Source organism: Perognathus longimembris, chromosome 24 (assembly GCF_023159225.1).
Source record: "Perognathus longimembris pacificus isolate PPM17 chromosome 24, ASM2315922v1, whole genome shotgun sequence".
Taxonomy (NCBI): domain Eukaryota; kingdom Metazoa; phylum Chordata; class Mammalia; order Rodentia; family Heteromyidae; genus Perognathus; species Perognathus longimembris.
In genome coordinates this window covers 13,270,814-13,288,341 of record NC_063184.1, presented here as the reverse complement: position 1 = coordinate 13,288,341, position 17,528 = coordinate 13,270,814, and the positions used below count along the sequence as shown (strand labels likewise).

The 17,528-nt window shown below is 44.0% G+C and overlaps 1 protein-coding gene across 1 annotated transcript in view; it reads right to left on the bottom strand.

The window, feature by feature from the left end:
• Col25a1 (collagen type XXV alpha 1 chain) overlaps positions 1 to 1,849 on the bottom strand; it is a 400,930-nt gene extending 399,081 nt beyond the window's left edge. Inside the window, exons 1-2 of the mRNA XM_048333577.1 lie at positions 1,553 to 1,849; positions 477 to 546 (exon numbers count right to left, since the gene is read on the bottom strand). Of these exons, the coding sequence (XP_048189534.1) occupies positions 477 to 546; positions 1,553 to 1,849 (367 nt within the window). The remainder of the gene's footprint in view (positions 1 to 476; positions 547 to 1,552) is intronic.
• Positions 1,850 to 17,528: the final 15,679 nt, after the last annotated feature.

Sequence of the window (17,528 nt, the reverse complement as noted above, 5' to 3'; positions counted from 1 at the left end):
AACAAAATAAAGAACTAATTTCCTTTAGTCTTCATTTTTACCTACAGGTTAGATGAAGAAGTGCAGATCACTTACTAATATAATAACCACAAACAACTCTGCACTAATGTAACATTAGACAGCAGAGCTTCACAGCTATTCAGACCATGTTCACCATGAACACTGAAATTATTTAATAAAATTGAAGATGACTTTTCAATCCAGGAAACTAAGAACTTCGTATATCCCCTTGCCTATATTTTTCATGGTGATTAGCTCATTTGTTTTGCCCTCACAGACACTGGTATGCTGCTTAAAATAATATTTGGGCCTTTACTCGCCATCTTTCTGAGGGAGACATGTTGATTTTATTAAAGCAAGTTGGGTCTGCATTCTTTCTCTGTTACTGTTACAGGTAGACCTGACAGGCATAGGACCCTTTGTTTGCAAACGCGCTCCTCTAGAGGGAACCTAGTTAAGTAAGTTCCATTTTTTACCTGCTGGACAGTTGCACTCAGAAGGTGTTTCTCTTGCGATTCTTATTTTAGCCATGTGTTCATAGGATTTCTGTAGGAAAAGAAGAGATATTAAGAGCTAGCAGTAGTATTTCAATTCTGTGAGTTCTTCAGGGACTCTTCCTCTGTGGCTGTTAATAATGTTTGATAGCTTTTGCCTAAGATCCATGCACTTACATAAATGCTGTTTGTGCAGGCTAACAGTATTCAAGTCATAAAAAAATTTTAATTTAAAAAGCTAATTACCCTTGCCATAGAGTGATGGATTTGGGTGACGTCTTTCTTCATTATTCAACTATCACCACCCTCTCCCTGCACAGCCAAGGCAAAACCCCCGCGCTAACATATTGCAGCTCATGGCAAGGTGTGTCCTATCAATAGCAGCCAATGTTGTAGACATACTTTATCACATTCGGGCTGCAACTACTGCATCTCTCCGCTGGCAGGAAAAACTACCCTCTCCCTACTGGAGTCTAAGCCATCTTTAGAGAAATCTCTCTCAATTCTCCATTCATCAATATCTGAGCACAACCTCTATTAACTCCCCCCCCCAAAAAAAAACAAAGGAAAACTTTTTTTTTCCAATTTTTAAAACGCTTAATATGAAAAGAATTCCGAGTTAAAGGAATTTTAAATCTATAGGCTTATTTCACTTTTAAGAGTGCTTACCTTTCTCTATTGATAAGGCCTAACCTTGGTATATGAAGAACAGATGTGAGCATTACAATGAATATTCTCCATACAACTGAGAATGCTGTCAACCCAGACTCCACAAAACTAAACAGCCGGGCAAAACCCCTGCTGCCATTGCAGCATGCAATCCTTAAGGAAGACAGAGGGAAGATCCTACACACAGACTTGAAGGGAAACCAAGGAAGGGAATGGAGCAAATAGATACCACAGAGGCTCACACAACCCAAATCAGCCGTGTAACAGGTAAGGGTGAAGACGGATCCTGCAGACTGACCGCACCTGTGCAAAATCCTATCCACGTGCAACTCCCCCCCCACACCCCCACCCTCTACCCCCACACCCCCCCGCGGCCCAGGCTCACACACCTGAGCCAGGAGTCGCTCCACTTTCTCTTGTACTATGGCCTTCAGCTGATCCACAGTCTCGGACAGCAGGGGAACGGAAGGCGCCCCTTTAGCGGATTCCAGGGCGACGATCCTTGCCTGAAGGTCGTTGGTCTTCACCCCAAGGTACAGACAAGAAATCACGGCCACCCCGGAGAGGAGGGTCGCCAGGATGGCGCACGGGGGCATGGCGCGGGTGCAACGCTGCCAGGAGGGGCCGGGCTCCTCGGATCCAGCCTCTCGTCCCGCTCCCTTCCCCACGGGCTTCTTCACCAGCATGGTGGCGGGGGTCCTCTGGCCACCTTCTACCTCCTGCCAAGACAGCCGGCCAGAGGAGAAGGGATGCGTCCTCCAAAGTTCAGTCCCGGCGGCTGCACAAGTAGTTGGTGGAGTGGGCACCAGGCGGGCGCGGAGAGGGACCTGCGTGCGGCTCAGCGCGGGGACCCGCAGGCGAGGACCATCCTCCGCCTGCGCCTCTCCTCCCAGCTGGGAGCGAAACAGACAAAAATAAATAAAACTCCCCCAGTCCGGGAAATCACACCTACCCGGACAGCTCTGCTGACGACCCGGGGGGACAGACGGCGGGGCCTCGGCACGGGGTCCGGGGACCGCGGAGAGCGGAGGGGCCGCCGCTCGCCCTGCCCGCGGAGCCCGCGACCTGTTGCGCCTCCGTCAGCCCTAGGGCTACCACTGCCGGGTCTGCCCCGCACGCTGGTCGGGTTCCCACCTGGATTCAGTTCAGGCAAAAAAATTAAAAAAAAAAAAATTTTAAGGCTGCGAGAGCCCTCAACTGCGCAGCCCAAGAAAGGTGACAAGAGGGGGAAGAGGAAGACCAGATCGCCCTAGCAGGCAGGAGCCGATTGCGAAGCTCCAGCCGCGGCGGCCCGAAAGCTGTCCGCAGCCTCGCGCGTGCGAGCCTTAAATACCCTGCGGGATGCTCGGGATTGAGTGCGCGCGCTCCAAGTGCATCGTCCCTCCCCGACCCCCTCCGGGAGCCCCGCAGCCCGCCCCGCCCACCGCCCCGGCTGGAAGCCTCCTCATTAGCATAATATATTCACCTTCGCCAGACTCTCGGAGGGCCAGCCCGTCACTAGTCCCCTGGTGTGCCCCCTCCCAACGTCCGAGCGCGAGTCCTCCTCATTAGCATAATATATTCGCCTTCCCCGTCTTCCTCACTATCATAATGTATTCACCTTGGCTCCCTTTCGTCTACTGGACACGGAGACCCCCATGGGGGACGGGGAGCTTGAATGGGAACTGGGCAGGAGGCTCTTATTAGCATAATGTATGCAGCTATTTGGATCAGCCTCCTGATTGGAGAGTCGCCAGGTGGCTCCTCCCCCTCCACAGAGTAACTCCGGTGTCTCCCCCGCCCCCTAGCACTCTCGGGCCAGGGCGAGGGGCCGGGTTCGGGGTCTGCCTCGAGGCGGACGATCGCTCTGGGTTACAGCGGTTCATCCCGGTGAAAAATGGAGGAATGGCCTCCAGAAGTGCAAAACGCAGCACACAGCTCGAGCCAGCCGTGAGATAACGTTCTTCCCCGCCTACCCAGGCCCCGAGTCTGCAGGCTCAGCCCGCCTTTCCACTTTCCGGACCCCAGGACCCTCTCTCCCCTCCCCCAGCTTCCTCCAGCCCTGCCTGGGTGGAATCCTCACCACCCCCAGCCCTGCTTCTCCATCGTTCTAAGGGTGCTAATGCGTTTTCCTGATTCCCTGTTTTGTGGGATTGAACAGGGGGGTGTTGAGGCACACACATGTCTCAGGATTTAAGGAAAGGACTAAAGAATGAAGTCAATTTTTCCTTTTCCCTGACTCCTTCATTCTGTTCCCTCTGGATCGAATTACAGGGTCTCTAATGGGATATTGGAAAGTTAGTAACAAGTAGCATTTTTGCCTCTGATTTTTGTGGGGGAAGTACTTATTACTCTGAAGAGATGTTTACCTCCTCCTCAGAAAAAATAAAATAAAATACTACCTGTTTTTCTCCATCACAGCCACACCTCCAGGCAGTTCCACATCTATTTTTCCTCTTTGTTCTGGTGTGTGTACCAGGGCATGCAAGGACTCCATCTCAGAGCTTGGGTGTTGTCCCTTAGCTTTTTCCACTCAAAGCTGGTGCTCTACCACTTGAGCCACAATTCTACTCCTGGCTTTTTGATGGTTACTTGGAAATGAGTCTCGTGGACTTTTCTTTGAACCTTGATTCTCAGATCTCCGCCACTTGAGAAGCTAGAGTTACAGTCATGAGCCAGAGGTGGCTTTCTATTCCTTATTAAGGATAATAACCTGCAGTTGTTGCTCAACGAAATCCTTCACTAAACTGATCTCTCTCGCTTGTGAACAAATACTATCAGGTAGAAAGAAGGTAAAGAAACTTCTACAACCTCATTAGGAGATGATACAGACAACCTGGGAGAAAAACTCACCCAATTTTGCTATGCAATCAAAAAAAAAATTCTTCCTTACTTTTGTATTAAATAATAGTTCACCAAAAATGACTGAATGGATGTTAGGTCTACCGCCTGAGGCCTTCTACAACATTCAAATTCTGAAGATCCCATGCCAGATTATTCCCAGTCAAAAACTGCTACTAAGATCAGAAACATAACCTATGTCTTCACTGGTCCTGTGAACAATTGTATACAGACTAAAAGAAGAAAGTACATGCTTTTCTTTTGAATCTCAGAGCACTATGATACCAAAGGAGGAAATGCAGTCCTTTTAAGACACATCTCATGGCAATAAACTTATTTTCAATAATAGGGTAGGTGTTAGAATCTTTTTCTGTTCAAGTAATTGCTTAGCCTAAGTACCACCATTTTAGGGGAGCTGCCATTATATAAGAAAACTATTTTAATCCACCCTAATCCTATTATAAGAGTTGTTTTTCTAGAGACTGGAGGCATGGCTCAAGTAGTAGCACTCTAGCTGCATAGGAATTGTTTTTGGACCATTTGGCTATGTGTCCTAGTTTTGGTTGATTGCTGGGGTAAATTTTTAACCCCTTTCAAGCTAGCCAGTCATCAAAGTTTGAATTCAGTTCCTCTCACTTGTCCTGTTTTTGTATGTTTTCTTTTTCGTTTTGCCAATCCCGGGCCTGAACTCAGGGCCTAGGCACTGTCCCTGGCTTCTTTCTGCTCAAGGCTAGCACTCTACCTCTTGAGCCACAGCGCCGCTTCTGGCTTCTTCTGTTTATGTGGTACTGAGGAATGAAACCTAGGGCTTCATGCATGCTAGGCCAAGCACTCTACTGCTAAGCCACATTCCCAGCCCCTGTACTGCTTATTTTTGAAACAGGGTCTTGTTTCCTTCCCAGATAAACATTGGGACCTCAATTCACCTGCAGGAAGCTTTGCACTGTGGCCGGGATGACCAGGCTGCGCCACTGTGCCCAGCTTCTTTCCAGAAGATGGCATCTTGCTGATTTTTCTCCTGGGGGTGAATCGCAAGCCATGATCTTCTTGTTCACAGCCTCCTAAGTACCTAGGATTACGATATGCGCCACCAGGCCTGGACATGGTACTTTTTTTTTTTTAGATATGTCCACAAATCTACTTTTTCAGTTCCCTCTTTAACAATTCTTTTGCATGTTTTTTTTCCCCCCCCCACTTCTTGGCCTCTGAATGTTTGTGCTCCTTGGGTCTCTGTCCTATGCTGTCTTCTAACTCTATACTTGCACCAATACAATTCTTAAATTACCAATTTTTATGACTGAGCCATAAATCCATTGAGCAAACCCAAATCTCTTAAGCCTCGGCAACCAATTCCTGTTTGCCGTCTTCACTAGAGGGTCTATTATTTCCAAATTAACCTACATCTTTTAAATTCTTCTTATTTTTCTCATTTCAGGATGGAGCTGCCCTCTCTTTAGTGTCCCCAAGCAAAAGCCAAAACCAAATTTAAGAAAGAAAAACAGTAATGAGACTTCAATTCTCTTTCACCCTTCTCTCCCTGTCTCCCTGATATTTCCTATTGTCCTCAGGATGAAACTTTACAGCTTGCATGCTGTCACCATCATCTAGTTCCTGCTACTTCAACAGCATCCTGTTTCATTCTTCTCCTCACTCTCCAAAGCAGTTTGAAGTATAGAGGCAACAAGAATAATGGGAAAAAAAAAAGAATGGGACAAGGTACAGTCAGTACTGTCCTCTGAAAACTTCAATAGTGCAGCCATTTTCCACCCCTACCGGCAGACAGCGTGTGACACAATTCATTTGGATGATAAAAGTACATTTGGTGGAAATTGGCCATGAGAAGGTACATGAGTAACTCTTGAAAGCTCTCAAAACTATCAGATCTTAGGAGAGAGATTGCGTTGGAATTTGAGACCTTTATCCAGAGGATTAGATTTGCTTTATGTCTTTGGTGGTCACAATACCTCAGCAATTCACCAGTCATTATCTCTATGATTTCAAAACCCAGTAGATTCTCTGCATTAAGCACAAAGAACGCGTGGATTAATAAAGCTCTGGGAGTTTCAGGGTGTATTTCTCTGTGGAGTCATCTGAGCATGGCTACTTTGGTTTCAATGTAGAGAAGGATTTTTTTTAATAGCTCTAAAAATATGTGTTGTCCAGTTGACTCCAATTGGCCTATGACTTACATCAATAATAGTACAAGGCAAAACGATTGGTAGATAGCTATGAATGTCTTAATTCCAAGACCTGTTTGTATGTTACCTTATGCAACAAAACAGATATGTAAGCAAAGGTATAATGTAAGGATCTTTAGATGGGAAGAATTTATTCAGTTATCAGGAAATTTACAGTGTATCCACAAAGGTCCTTTATAAAGGGAGGCAGCCAAGTGTTGATGGCTCATGGCTGTAACCCTACCTACTCAGGAGGCTGAGATCTAAGGGTCATGGTTCAAAGCCAGTCCAGGCAGGCAAGTTTGTGAGACTCTTATCTCCATGGCTCAACTTGTAGAGTGCTAGCCTTGAGCGAAAAAGCTCAGAGACAGAGCCCAGGCCCTGAGTTCAAGCCCCCAGGACCAGCACCAAAAAAAAAAGGGAGACAGAGGTGGGGTCTCAGAAGGAGGAGAGCTGTAACAAGAGAAGCAGAGATCAGCCCAATGAGAGTATTCATCACCAGGGTCACAAAGGCTGAGCTGACCCATTCAAAGCTAGCCTGGACAAAATAGTCTGTGAGGCTCCATCTCCAATTAACCAGCAAAAAGCTAAGTTGGAGGCATTGCTCAAGTGAAATAGAGCAAGCCAACAGAGAGAGCATGAGCCTTTGAGTTCAAGACTTGGTCCCAGCAATAAATTAATACATAAATCCATAGATACATTGAGATGCTAAGTTTGTGGTGATCTGTTACAACAGCAAAACGAAATTAACATAAACAAAATCTTAAGAAATCAACGTTCACTTACTATGGCAGCAGAAGTGGTGCTAGAACCACCAAACCATCGTATAACTAGGCAGGCTGTTAAATACTAAGGTCTGCCTCTTGGATGTATGTACACATCTATTTCATTAACAGGTGCCCTAGGAAGGCATTGGGGAACATGCCTTCTCTCCTGGCATGAGCAATTAGGGTGCTCTTTACAGAGGCACAGCAAACTGAATACAATGTGTTCCAGCTCCCAGATGCCTGCCATGTGTGCAACAGGCCACCCAAGCATTTCTTCTCCCTACTGCTAACTGAGCTGAGATCCTGGCCCAGGATTCACCATCACCCATCACCAGCAGCGCTGTGGATACAGATCTGCAGGCCACAAACAAAAAAGGGAAGAGAAAGGAGATGAAGAGGAGTGGGAGAGAACTAGGGAAGGAGAGAGGGAAGAAGGGAGGGAGACAGGCTGACAGGCAAGCAGGAAGGTGTTAAGGTGAAAATGATGATACCTGCGAAGGGGAAAAAAGTAAGATAGAAGAGATAAATATAAGAGAACAGGAACTTTTAAGTGGGTAGAAAAGTTGGCTAATGTGACACAGGCATACTCTGTTCCTAATACTTCTACGAGGCTGATCAATCATGAATACTGAGCAGAGATGTGAAGAACTAACACTTTTTCCCCCAAATTTTCACATTTTGCTTACAATTAGAAAGACTGTCAACCCAAGTGAGTTGTATTATGTATGTTAAAGTAGATATTAATTACATCAATGGAAAAGATTTCTTCTGAGTAGAAAACATCTTTTGGTGCCATTAATTTTCGAGACTAACTTCTAAAACCACAGCTTTAACTGATGTCAACCACTGAAATTATCAACACAGAAGCCAATGACGCTGGACCCTGACTAACACCTGTCATTCTGGTACTCTGCTACTCCTCGAAGGCTGAGGTCTGAGGATTGGGGTTCGAAATTGGTCCATGCAGAAAAATCCACAAGACTCTTAATCCTCAATTAGCCAGCAAAAAGTCAGAAGTGGAGCTGTGGCCCAAGTGTTAAAGCGAAAAGCAAGGGAAGAGCATGGGGCTCTGAGAACAAGCCCCAATACTGGAATAAATAAACAAACAAATAGCTAAAACCAACCCCAGAAGCCAGTGCATGAGGGTATCTGTGGTTTTGAGCACCCATACCACCTGTGTCCCCCCTGTAGAGCCATCATGAAAATGGCGGTGCACTTTATGTGTGGCATTCTGGTGCTGTTTGACAAAGCCAGAGGAGAGTGGAGGCTCACAGCACCATCTTTCCTAAGACAGTTCCCCAAAAAGGATGGAGTAGGCAATGGAGAGTTTAGTGCACTGAAGTGCACTCCCGTAACCAGGAAAAAATTCAATAACTCACCAAATAATTATTAATATCTTTCAGTGCCAAAGAGCCGAAAAGAAGAATTTAGCTCTGAGTGACAGCTGAAAATTTCCCTTTCAGACAGATCAAGGAACTGATCCATGTTCTGGCCTGGTTAAGCCAGGGATTTTGCTTTACAACGGTATGAATGCGATATGCTGCACTCCACAGGGCTACAAAATCCCTGTGCTCTCTGTGCCCAGCTCTGGGTTTGTTATTCTGTTTTGTTTGGAGGAGGAAGGGGAATGTTTTTCTCATGCCTTAAAGAACAAAATATCAACCCCCACCTAATGGGTTTTCCCCTGCATTTAAAAAATTACATTGCTAATTCAAACACGGGGCAACTTTCCATTGAGTCTATGAAACCAACTTTACAAGTACACCTGCAACTCCCTTTATGAAACAAACCTCTGATAGTTTACGTGGACTGAATGCAGGTATAAGAAGCAAGAAAGGATCCCCCAAATTCTGGGGGTGTTCTCCAGACAGATGCCTTTAGACATCAGTCTGACATCTGTCCCCTGACTAAATCTGGCCCCTGCATGTCTTGCTCTTCCCTCCATCTTGTGGAACACAAGAGAGAACTACTTGAATGAATATCAGACTAGGCCTAAAAAGCCTATTTGGTGTACCTGGGACCAAAGAGGAGTTGTGCCTGGTGTCATGGCTCATACCTTTAATCCTAGCTACTCAGGGGGCTGAGATCTGAGGATCAAGGTTTGAAGCCAGCCTGGGCAGGAAAGACTGTGAGACTCTTATCTCCAATTAACCACCAAAGAGCCAGAAGTGGAGCTGTGGCTTACATGGTGCAACGTTAGCCTTGAGAACAAAAGCTCTGAGTTCAAGCCCTCAAGATAGAAAATAAGGCCCAGAGTTCAAGCTCCAGTACACACACACACACACACACACACACACACACACACACACACACACACACACAAAGCTGGAATCAGTCCCCAGTTAATCTGCTCCCAAATTTCTGACCAATAAAAACTTTGAGAAAACAAATGTTTATTGTTCTAAGGCAATTCCTTTGGGGCATATATAACTAATATACTGCATTATGGGAGTGATGGTTTATTTCCCTTACATTTCTTAATATTACTGCTTGCATATATACTCACAAGCAATCTATTATTTAGTTTTACATGTTCTTGAACTCCACATAAATGTCCTGTTGATATTAATGAACTCTTTTCCCCCCTTCCACATTGTGTTTTAGAGACTTATTCAAGCTATAACTCCATTAAAATCTATTTGCCACTGTGTCTATAGCATTGTATCACAGTCTATCCATTCTCCTGAACCTCAGGTTTCTTTCCATTCACTTTGTCTTCTCTCTCCTATTTCAAGCAGTGCTTTATAAACACCCTGCTATGCAACTACTTTGACACAGATACAAGGTTTCTTAAATATTGTTGCTTTGTGACAAATTACCCTCCCCAAAAGAAAAAAATAACAGTATAAAACAACATATTTTTCTTATTAGACAGCTTCTGTGGAGCAGGAATTGGAGACTGGTGTAGTTAGGGGGCTGGGGCTGAAGGTCTCTCATGAAGTCAAGATGTCAGCTGAGCCTGCAGTCATCAGAAGGCTTGATTGGGACAACAAGGGCTTCCAAGATGGCTGAGTCCCATGGCTCTTGACATGAGGACTTAATTTCTCCCTGGCTGTAGTCAGGAAGCTTCAGTTCTTTGCCACTTGGGTCTCTCCAAAGGTCTGCTTGTGTGTTCTTAGAACATTGCAGTTGGCTTCTCCCACAGAGCAAATGATCCAAGCCATGGTGGGGAGCCTTTTTTTGTTTCCAAGGGCTATGTGGATATTTATAATATCATTTGAGGGCCATACAAAATGATCAACACAGGCAGAGGCCACAAGAAAACATATGAGGGGCCTTCATGACTGCCCTGTCCGGTACCAAATGACTGCAAAACCCTCACACAGCCCACAGGTTGCTAGGGGATGAAGCTCCCCACCTTGCTAGGGGATGAAGGAGCCTCCTGCAAGGCCTCTTAGGCTTGGAAGTCACACTCACTGTCATTTGTCCCATACACTGTTCATGGGAAGTGAATCACTGCGCCTCTAGAGGACGGAGTGAAGCCCCGCCCATTGGAGGGAAGCTTGGCAAACAAATGGTGAACCTACTTTAAAACTGCCCCCACCATAGTTCTTGCTAGCAAGGTCCATGCCTCATTAACTTCTCCAGGTGATTTCAAGTTACTCACCCACAAATACTAGAAGACACTTCTTCTTTTCCACATCCTCACGAATGACTGGCATTAGAGCAGTTTTCATTCTTTTCTCACCTTCACCTATTCTAATAAGTAAATCTGCCTAAGTGGCGAGCACATCAGCACTAGCAATGTGAACTCCATTATTTCACTTACTACATGGCCTTGAGCAAGGCTGGTAAGAGGATGCTGGAGTTGAGGTCTGTGGGGAAATGGACTAAGGAAGAGCACTGCAGAGACAGGGACTGTACATAGTGCCTGAGGACGTTTGAGGGATAGAATCAGCAAAGGGAAAGGAGGGACAAGACTACAGGGATGATACAGGGGACTGTGGATCATACAGGACATCGTTGAACTTCCCAGACAATTCTATGGGACAGCAGAGTTATTTGGAAGTCTTCCATGGATAAATCAATGCTTCTCCACTTTAGCTGTGCATTGTAATTATCCAGACTGCCCAAGTCTCAGTTCTGTCTTTTGGACTTCCTTCGTTCAGCTCCATAGTTCTTCAAGGCCTCTCCATCTTCATGTGGTCTTTATACATCGTTTCTCCACCAGGCTAGCTGGATTTCTCAAAGAGCAGGTTTTTTTTCCATTGAATGCTAGTGGTTAAGGCAAGACCCAAAGTTACCTCCACTTCAAAGGAAGGGGACTGGACACCACCAAGGCGGGACTCACTGGGGCCTACTAACATAACAAACCACCCCAGGGAAGTGTGAGGAGCAATGAAAAGTCGCTTAGTGAAATGGATCATAGATGCCAGAGGATGCACTGGAGTTAAGCTATTCCTGACAGCCTTTGATCATAACATTTTTATCCACCAATCAAAATATAATCTGTAGCTGGGCACTTGTGGCTCATGCCTGTAATCCTAGCTGTAATCTCAGGAGTCTGAGCTCTGAGGATCATGGTTTGAAGCCAGCCCAGGCAGGAAATTCCATGAAGCTCTTATCTCCAATGAACCAGCAAAAAGCCAGAAGTGGAGCTGTGGCTTAAATGGCAGAGTGCTAGCCATGAGCACAAAAGCTCAGAGACAGTGCCCAGGCCCTGAGTTGAGATGAAGCCCTGAGACAGTCCCGCCCCCCCTCCCTCACACAAAATGATAATAAAATACTATTTGGTACATCCATTGAGGTGACTATAAACAAAAAGATGTATAAAGTGTTAGTGCCTTCGAGTCTCAAGCTGTTCTAACAAATTATGATGGTCTTAGTGCCTTACAGACAGCAGCTTCTTATCAAAACTCATGTGGCAGAGGCAGCAGAGGATCGCTCTGGGGTGTCTTTTGCAAAGACACAAATCCAAGCACAAGCACTTTGCCTTTCTGACTTAATTACCTCCCAAACCTCCTAGTACTCAAGTAATACTACTTAAGTATACGCAAGCACTACTCAAGTAACAGTCATTCTAATTCTCAACTAATTCTACTCCTAGCCATATGCCCAAGAAAATGAACATATTATGAAACAAGCACTTTACCACTAGGCCATATTCCTAGCCCCATGGAACATATTATGTACACAAAACCTACATGCGTGTTTAGAGCAACCAGGTGCATAATTACCAGTAAGTGAAAATACCCCAAATGGCTATCAACTGATGAACAAATAATAAGATATGATATATCACTGTAATGGAATATTACATATCCAGCAAAAGAAATGAAATATATGTGTGTATAAAGATACACACACACACACACACACACATATATAATTATACCGTTATCTGGATAAACCTTGGAAGCATTACACTCCTGTTTGAATGTGGAAGGGAGCCAACCAGAAATGACCACATACTCTATGATTTCATTTGTATGCAACACCATAAATAAACAACTGTAGGTAGAAAGAAAGTAGGCAAATCTAGGTTTAGAGATGATGACTAGGAGGAAAGGTAAGTGCTCGCGTATAACGTTTCTTTAGGGGTGGCAAAAATATTTCAAAATGGACTGCAATGAAGGTTACACAACTTTATTAATATACAAAAAACTAACTGATAGTATATTTTAAGGTCATAAGTTTTATTATATGAATTACAGCTCATTAAAATAAAATATACAATATATTGTATATATGTAGTTATTTATATATATGTATATATATATATATTCTGTAGATATATCTACAGGATACAATGATTGGTTATATTTTAGCAGTTCCTCAAAAAGTTAAATTTAGAATTATCATATGACCAGCAATTTCACTCCTAGATACATGCTTCAGAAGAATAGAAACCCATGTCTACACGGACATTTGTGAAGGAATGTTTAGTGAAGCATTGTTTATGATCATCAAAAGGGAAAACTACCCAAATGCCATCCACAGACGTCTAGACAAGCAAATTGAAAAAGCTACATAATATGTATATTGCTCAGCTATAAAAAAAAAGGTACTAATAAATGCTACCACCTGTAGGAAACTCAAAAATATTGTGCAAAATGAAAGAAGCCAGACTTAAAGAGGTTGTATACTGCACAACACTTTCATATAAGATATCCAGAAGAATCAAAGTTACAGACACAAGGCATGCACTGGTACTGACCAGGACATGGGGAGAGGGGAGAATTGGGGGCCATTACTAAATGGTACATTTCTCTGGAATGATGAGACTATTTCTAAACTGGAGAGAGGAGATGGTTTTCTGACATACTAACTACATTCTATCACATTGAATTATATATTTATTGTTCTTAATTATGACATACAATTTCAACTTCCTTTTTATTCATTCATTTATTCGTTTGGCTGGTCTTGGGACTTGAACTCTGGACCTAGGCACTGTGCTTGAGCTCCTTTTGCTCACAGCTAGCTTTCTACTACTTGAGCCACAGAACTACTTGTGGCTTTTTCTGTGATTAATTGGAGATAAAGGTCTTACAAATGCTCCTGCCCAGGCTGGCTCCAAACTGATGCTCAGATCTCAGCCTCCTGAGTGGCTAAGATTATAAGCATGAGCCACAAGAGCCTGGCTTCTACTTCCTTTTTAAAAAAAATTATTTATTGAATATTTTCCATTTATACCAAGTATCCAGTAGAGTGAGAACATTTAGACAAACTGAAGGAGGACATAATATGCAACTATAGAGAGTTTATTGTCTTTTAAGAAGAAACTTTCTAAAACAAATTTTACTCAGTTCTCCCAATAAATTGCATTTGGCATGGCATCCCAACATCTCTAAGACAATTATTATTAAAGACAGAAGTGCTTTTTTGTGAGCAGCATATGATTTTTCCTGGAGCATGTTGACATCTCAAGGAGCTTGGGAGGACTGCCTTTAGTTACTTGCCATAATTAGTGGAATATTGGCTCATTGTTTACATGGCCCATGTGTTCAGACCCTGTCACTAGTGTCTGGATGTGAAATGCGATGAAGTAAACGTCTAGAAGTTAGTTAGCATTGGAGAGAGGCACTGGGATGATTCTGGTGGTGAGTTTAGGTTATGATCCAGGAAGGCTATATATTACAACTACCTCATGACCTAAATCCTCAAGTCTACTCACTTGATGTCCATCGATTACACAGCCGGTCCCTGATATGGGAATCCAACTTGTGCAAGACTGGAATTTAGATAGAGTTTTTGTCATCATAACCGGGTTACTCTCTTGTTGTCATAGTAACAAGTCCAATCTAGAAAGCCTTACATAACCCTAGTGTCACAACATTCTTAAAATGACTGACATGTTTGTTGGTTTTTGATCATCTGTTTTAAGGTCTTAAGATCAAGCACCATGCTGGGTGTTGTAGATACCCAATCTCCAGGCCACTTTCACACACGTGTGCATACACACACACATGCACACACACCATTTCCTGTTCCTACCTCCCCCCCCACACACACACACTCTAGGACCCAGGGATGCACACTGCAAAAGTAAGATATGCACCTTGGAGGGTGGACCCAGGGCGGGTGCCTTTGAAGGCCTGGGGAATAGGTTTTGGCATCATTTGGTAAGGATTCACACTGCCTGTGGCCCTGAACATTGCTCGAGTAGTGAGGAGCACAGTGGGGCAGCTGAATAGGTTTTGGCCCAGTGGACTCTACACAAATATAAGAAGCAATCACCATGGGAAAGGGACAGGGGCACTGGAAAGGTCAAGTTGGGATGCTGAATAACCTCAGACTGCTGCTCATATCCTCTAGGTAGCCTTAATGGGCAACAGGAAGCACGGGTTAAGAATCATTTCACTGACTTGTCCCATGTGAGCCTCCTGATTACAGATACCTCTGGCTTCCTATTGGTGACATGCCCCCCAGCCCAGGATGAGAGGCACCAACTTATACGTTCCTCCATTCATTCTATTCTCTCCAGGAAAATCTTCATTGTCTTGCTAGATTTGAGGGGATATTAATAAGGTGTTTGCTATATTTTCCTCAGATATTTTAGTTTGTTTTACAAGAAAGTTGGGCTGGATTAGAATCAACTATTACTGGAAGTGGGAATCCCAAAATGGCTTTGAGATGTTTGAGTTTTGGCAAATGAAGCTTCAGAGAATGATTCCAAGTACAGCATTAAGTTTTCTTTGACTTGTTTTAAAAGTGCATGAGCCAAGTGCTGTTGGCTCATGTCTGTAATCCTAGCTACTCAAGAGGCTGAGATCTGAGGACAAGAGTTCAAATCCAGCCCAGGCAAGACAGTGTGTCCGACTATTATTTCCAATCAACTGACTGGAAGGGGAGCTGTGGCCCAAGTGGTAGAGAGCAAACAAGCCAGAGAGAGCACCCAGACACTGAGTTCAAACCTCAAAACCAACACACACACACACACACACACACACACACACACACACACACACACACACACACACAGTGCATTAGTACATTATGTTAAAATTGAACTATATAACTTAAGGGTAGGGATGGGATGAGGTTTGGAGAAAGATGGGGGTGAAAAAAGAGATGACATCAATTAAGATACATTGTACTCCTAAGCTGCCTTCTGGAATCTAAGCCCCTTAAGTACAACTACTTAATTTTAAAAAAAAATTTTAAGTTAAAACATCATGAAAAAAGAATTAATTTTTTAAAAGTCTAAGGTAGTATTGCGTTATTTAAAGCACTGTAATAAGTCATGCAAAAATGCTAACGATGCCAAAAAATTGTGCCACTAAGAGTAGGGACAATGCTGACGTGTATAAATAATGAAGGAGTGAAGGGAGAAGGCAGCATGCAGAAAAATGGGCTGAGCCTGGAAGTCACAAAACCTCAAGACTCCAAATTGGAACAGAAACGTCATGTTTTGTGAGCACTATAAATCAGAAGTCTCCAAATGCCAGGCCGCAGACTGAATTCAACCCACAAACGTGTTTGGTTTGGCCCACACAGTGTTTTAAAAATAGGAGATTTCCCACTCAGAAAAAAAAAAAAAATACAACTGGATTTCCAGCTTCTGAAAACCCAGAAGATCTGGCAACTATCTTCACGGTCAACAGGGTAGGCATCGGGCCATGCTGAGCACAGACTGCATTCTTGGGGAGGCCCCCGTTTCTTCCATTCACCCCATTTCCAGCCAGTTCTCTTCTATGCCCAGCATACTTCATTTTCCCACCATGATGAAAAGAGCTAACTGAGTCCAGCTCCTAGTCCTTCTTCTTGGAATCAGCGAGCCAGTTTTAGACTTTCATATCCACATACCCGTGACACACTGTGAGCCCCATGTTTTGGGATAGAAAACCTCAACCAGAAGCCTGGCCACCACTTCAGCCTACGATTCCTTCAGGTAGCCATTGGATTCAAGCTCGGTGTATTTATCCTGTCCCTGGAATGTGCTGTGTAGGACAGCCCAGGAAAATCTCACCCAGTATTTTTCCTGCCAGAGGCTATGGTCCCACCAACCCTTAGGGAACACCTAATTATTTGATCCTCCTCCTCCTCCTTTCTCCCTTCCTCTACCCCTTCCCTTTCACTTCTCTGTCCTTTATGTCATTGTCTATTCTTCTCTCCTTCTCCTTTTCTTCTTCTCTCCTCCTTCTTCTTTCAGGAGGTATCAGTTTGGAGACTTGAATTCAGAGCCTGAGCCCTGTCCCTTAGCCTTTTCTAGTCAAGGCTGGCACTCTCCCACTTGAACCATAGCTCTATTTGTGGCATTTTGCTGGTTCATTGGAGATATAATTCTCACAAACTTTCCTGCCTGAGCTGACTATGAACTGTGATCTTTACATAACAGCATCCAGAGTAGCTAGGATCACAGGCATATACCACCATACCGGTTTTAATTATTGTATATATGTCTGTCTGTCTATCTATCTATCTATCTATCTATCTATCTATCTATCTATCTATCTATCTATCAATGGTCCTAGGGCTTGAACTCAGAGCTTGGGTACTGTCCCTGAACTCTTTTGCTCAAGGCTGGTGCTCTTCCACTTGTGCCATACCTTCATTTCTGGCTTTTTTTGGGTAGTTAATTGGAGATAAGAAAGTCTATAGACTTTCCTGTCCAGGCTGGCTTTGAACAACAATCCTCAGATTTCAGCCTCCTGAGTAGTTGGGATTACAGGCATGACCCACAGGTACTTGGTTTATCTCCTCATTCTTAATTAGAAGATTACTAGCCAGGCCTGAGGTACAAATAAAGTGGGACCCAGCTCAGCTTTAAGAAATGGGGAGTCTGATCCCAACACTGCAAAAGTCCCTCAAGTTTCAGTTAACTGATGAATTCCAAAAAGGGAAAACCTTCTAAGGCCAGGTCCTAGGAAAGAGGAGTTAGGCAGTGATATTCCATGACTGTTGTTTAAAATTAGCTCTCTCTCGCATAGAGATGTCACAATAGCTTGTTAGACAGAGACAAACTGAACTCTGTTGTGTTCTTTGCCATGGGCTTCTCCTCAGATTAGAGCATGGCCTATTGAAAAGTGTTCCTTCAAGCTGGCTAGTCAGAAAATATATAGTTTAATATAATCAGTGCAACTGGGCACCAGTGGCTCACACCTATAATCCTAGCTATTCAGGAGGTAGAGATTTGAGGATCAAAGTCTGAAGCCAGC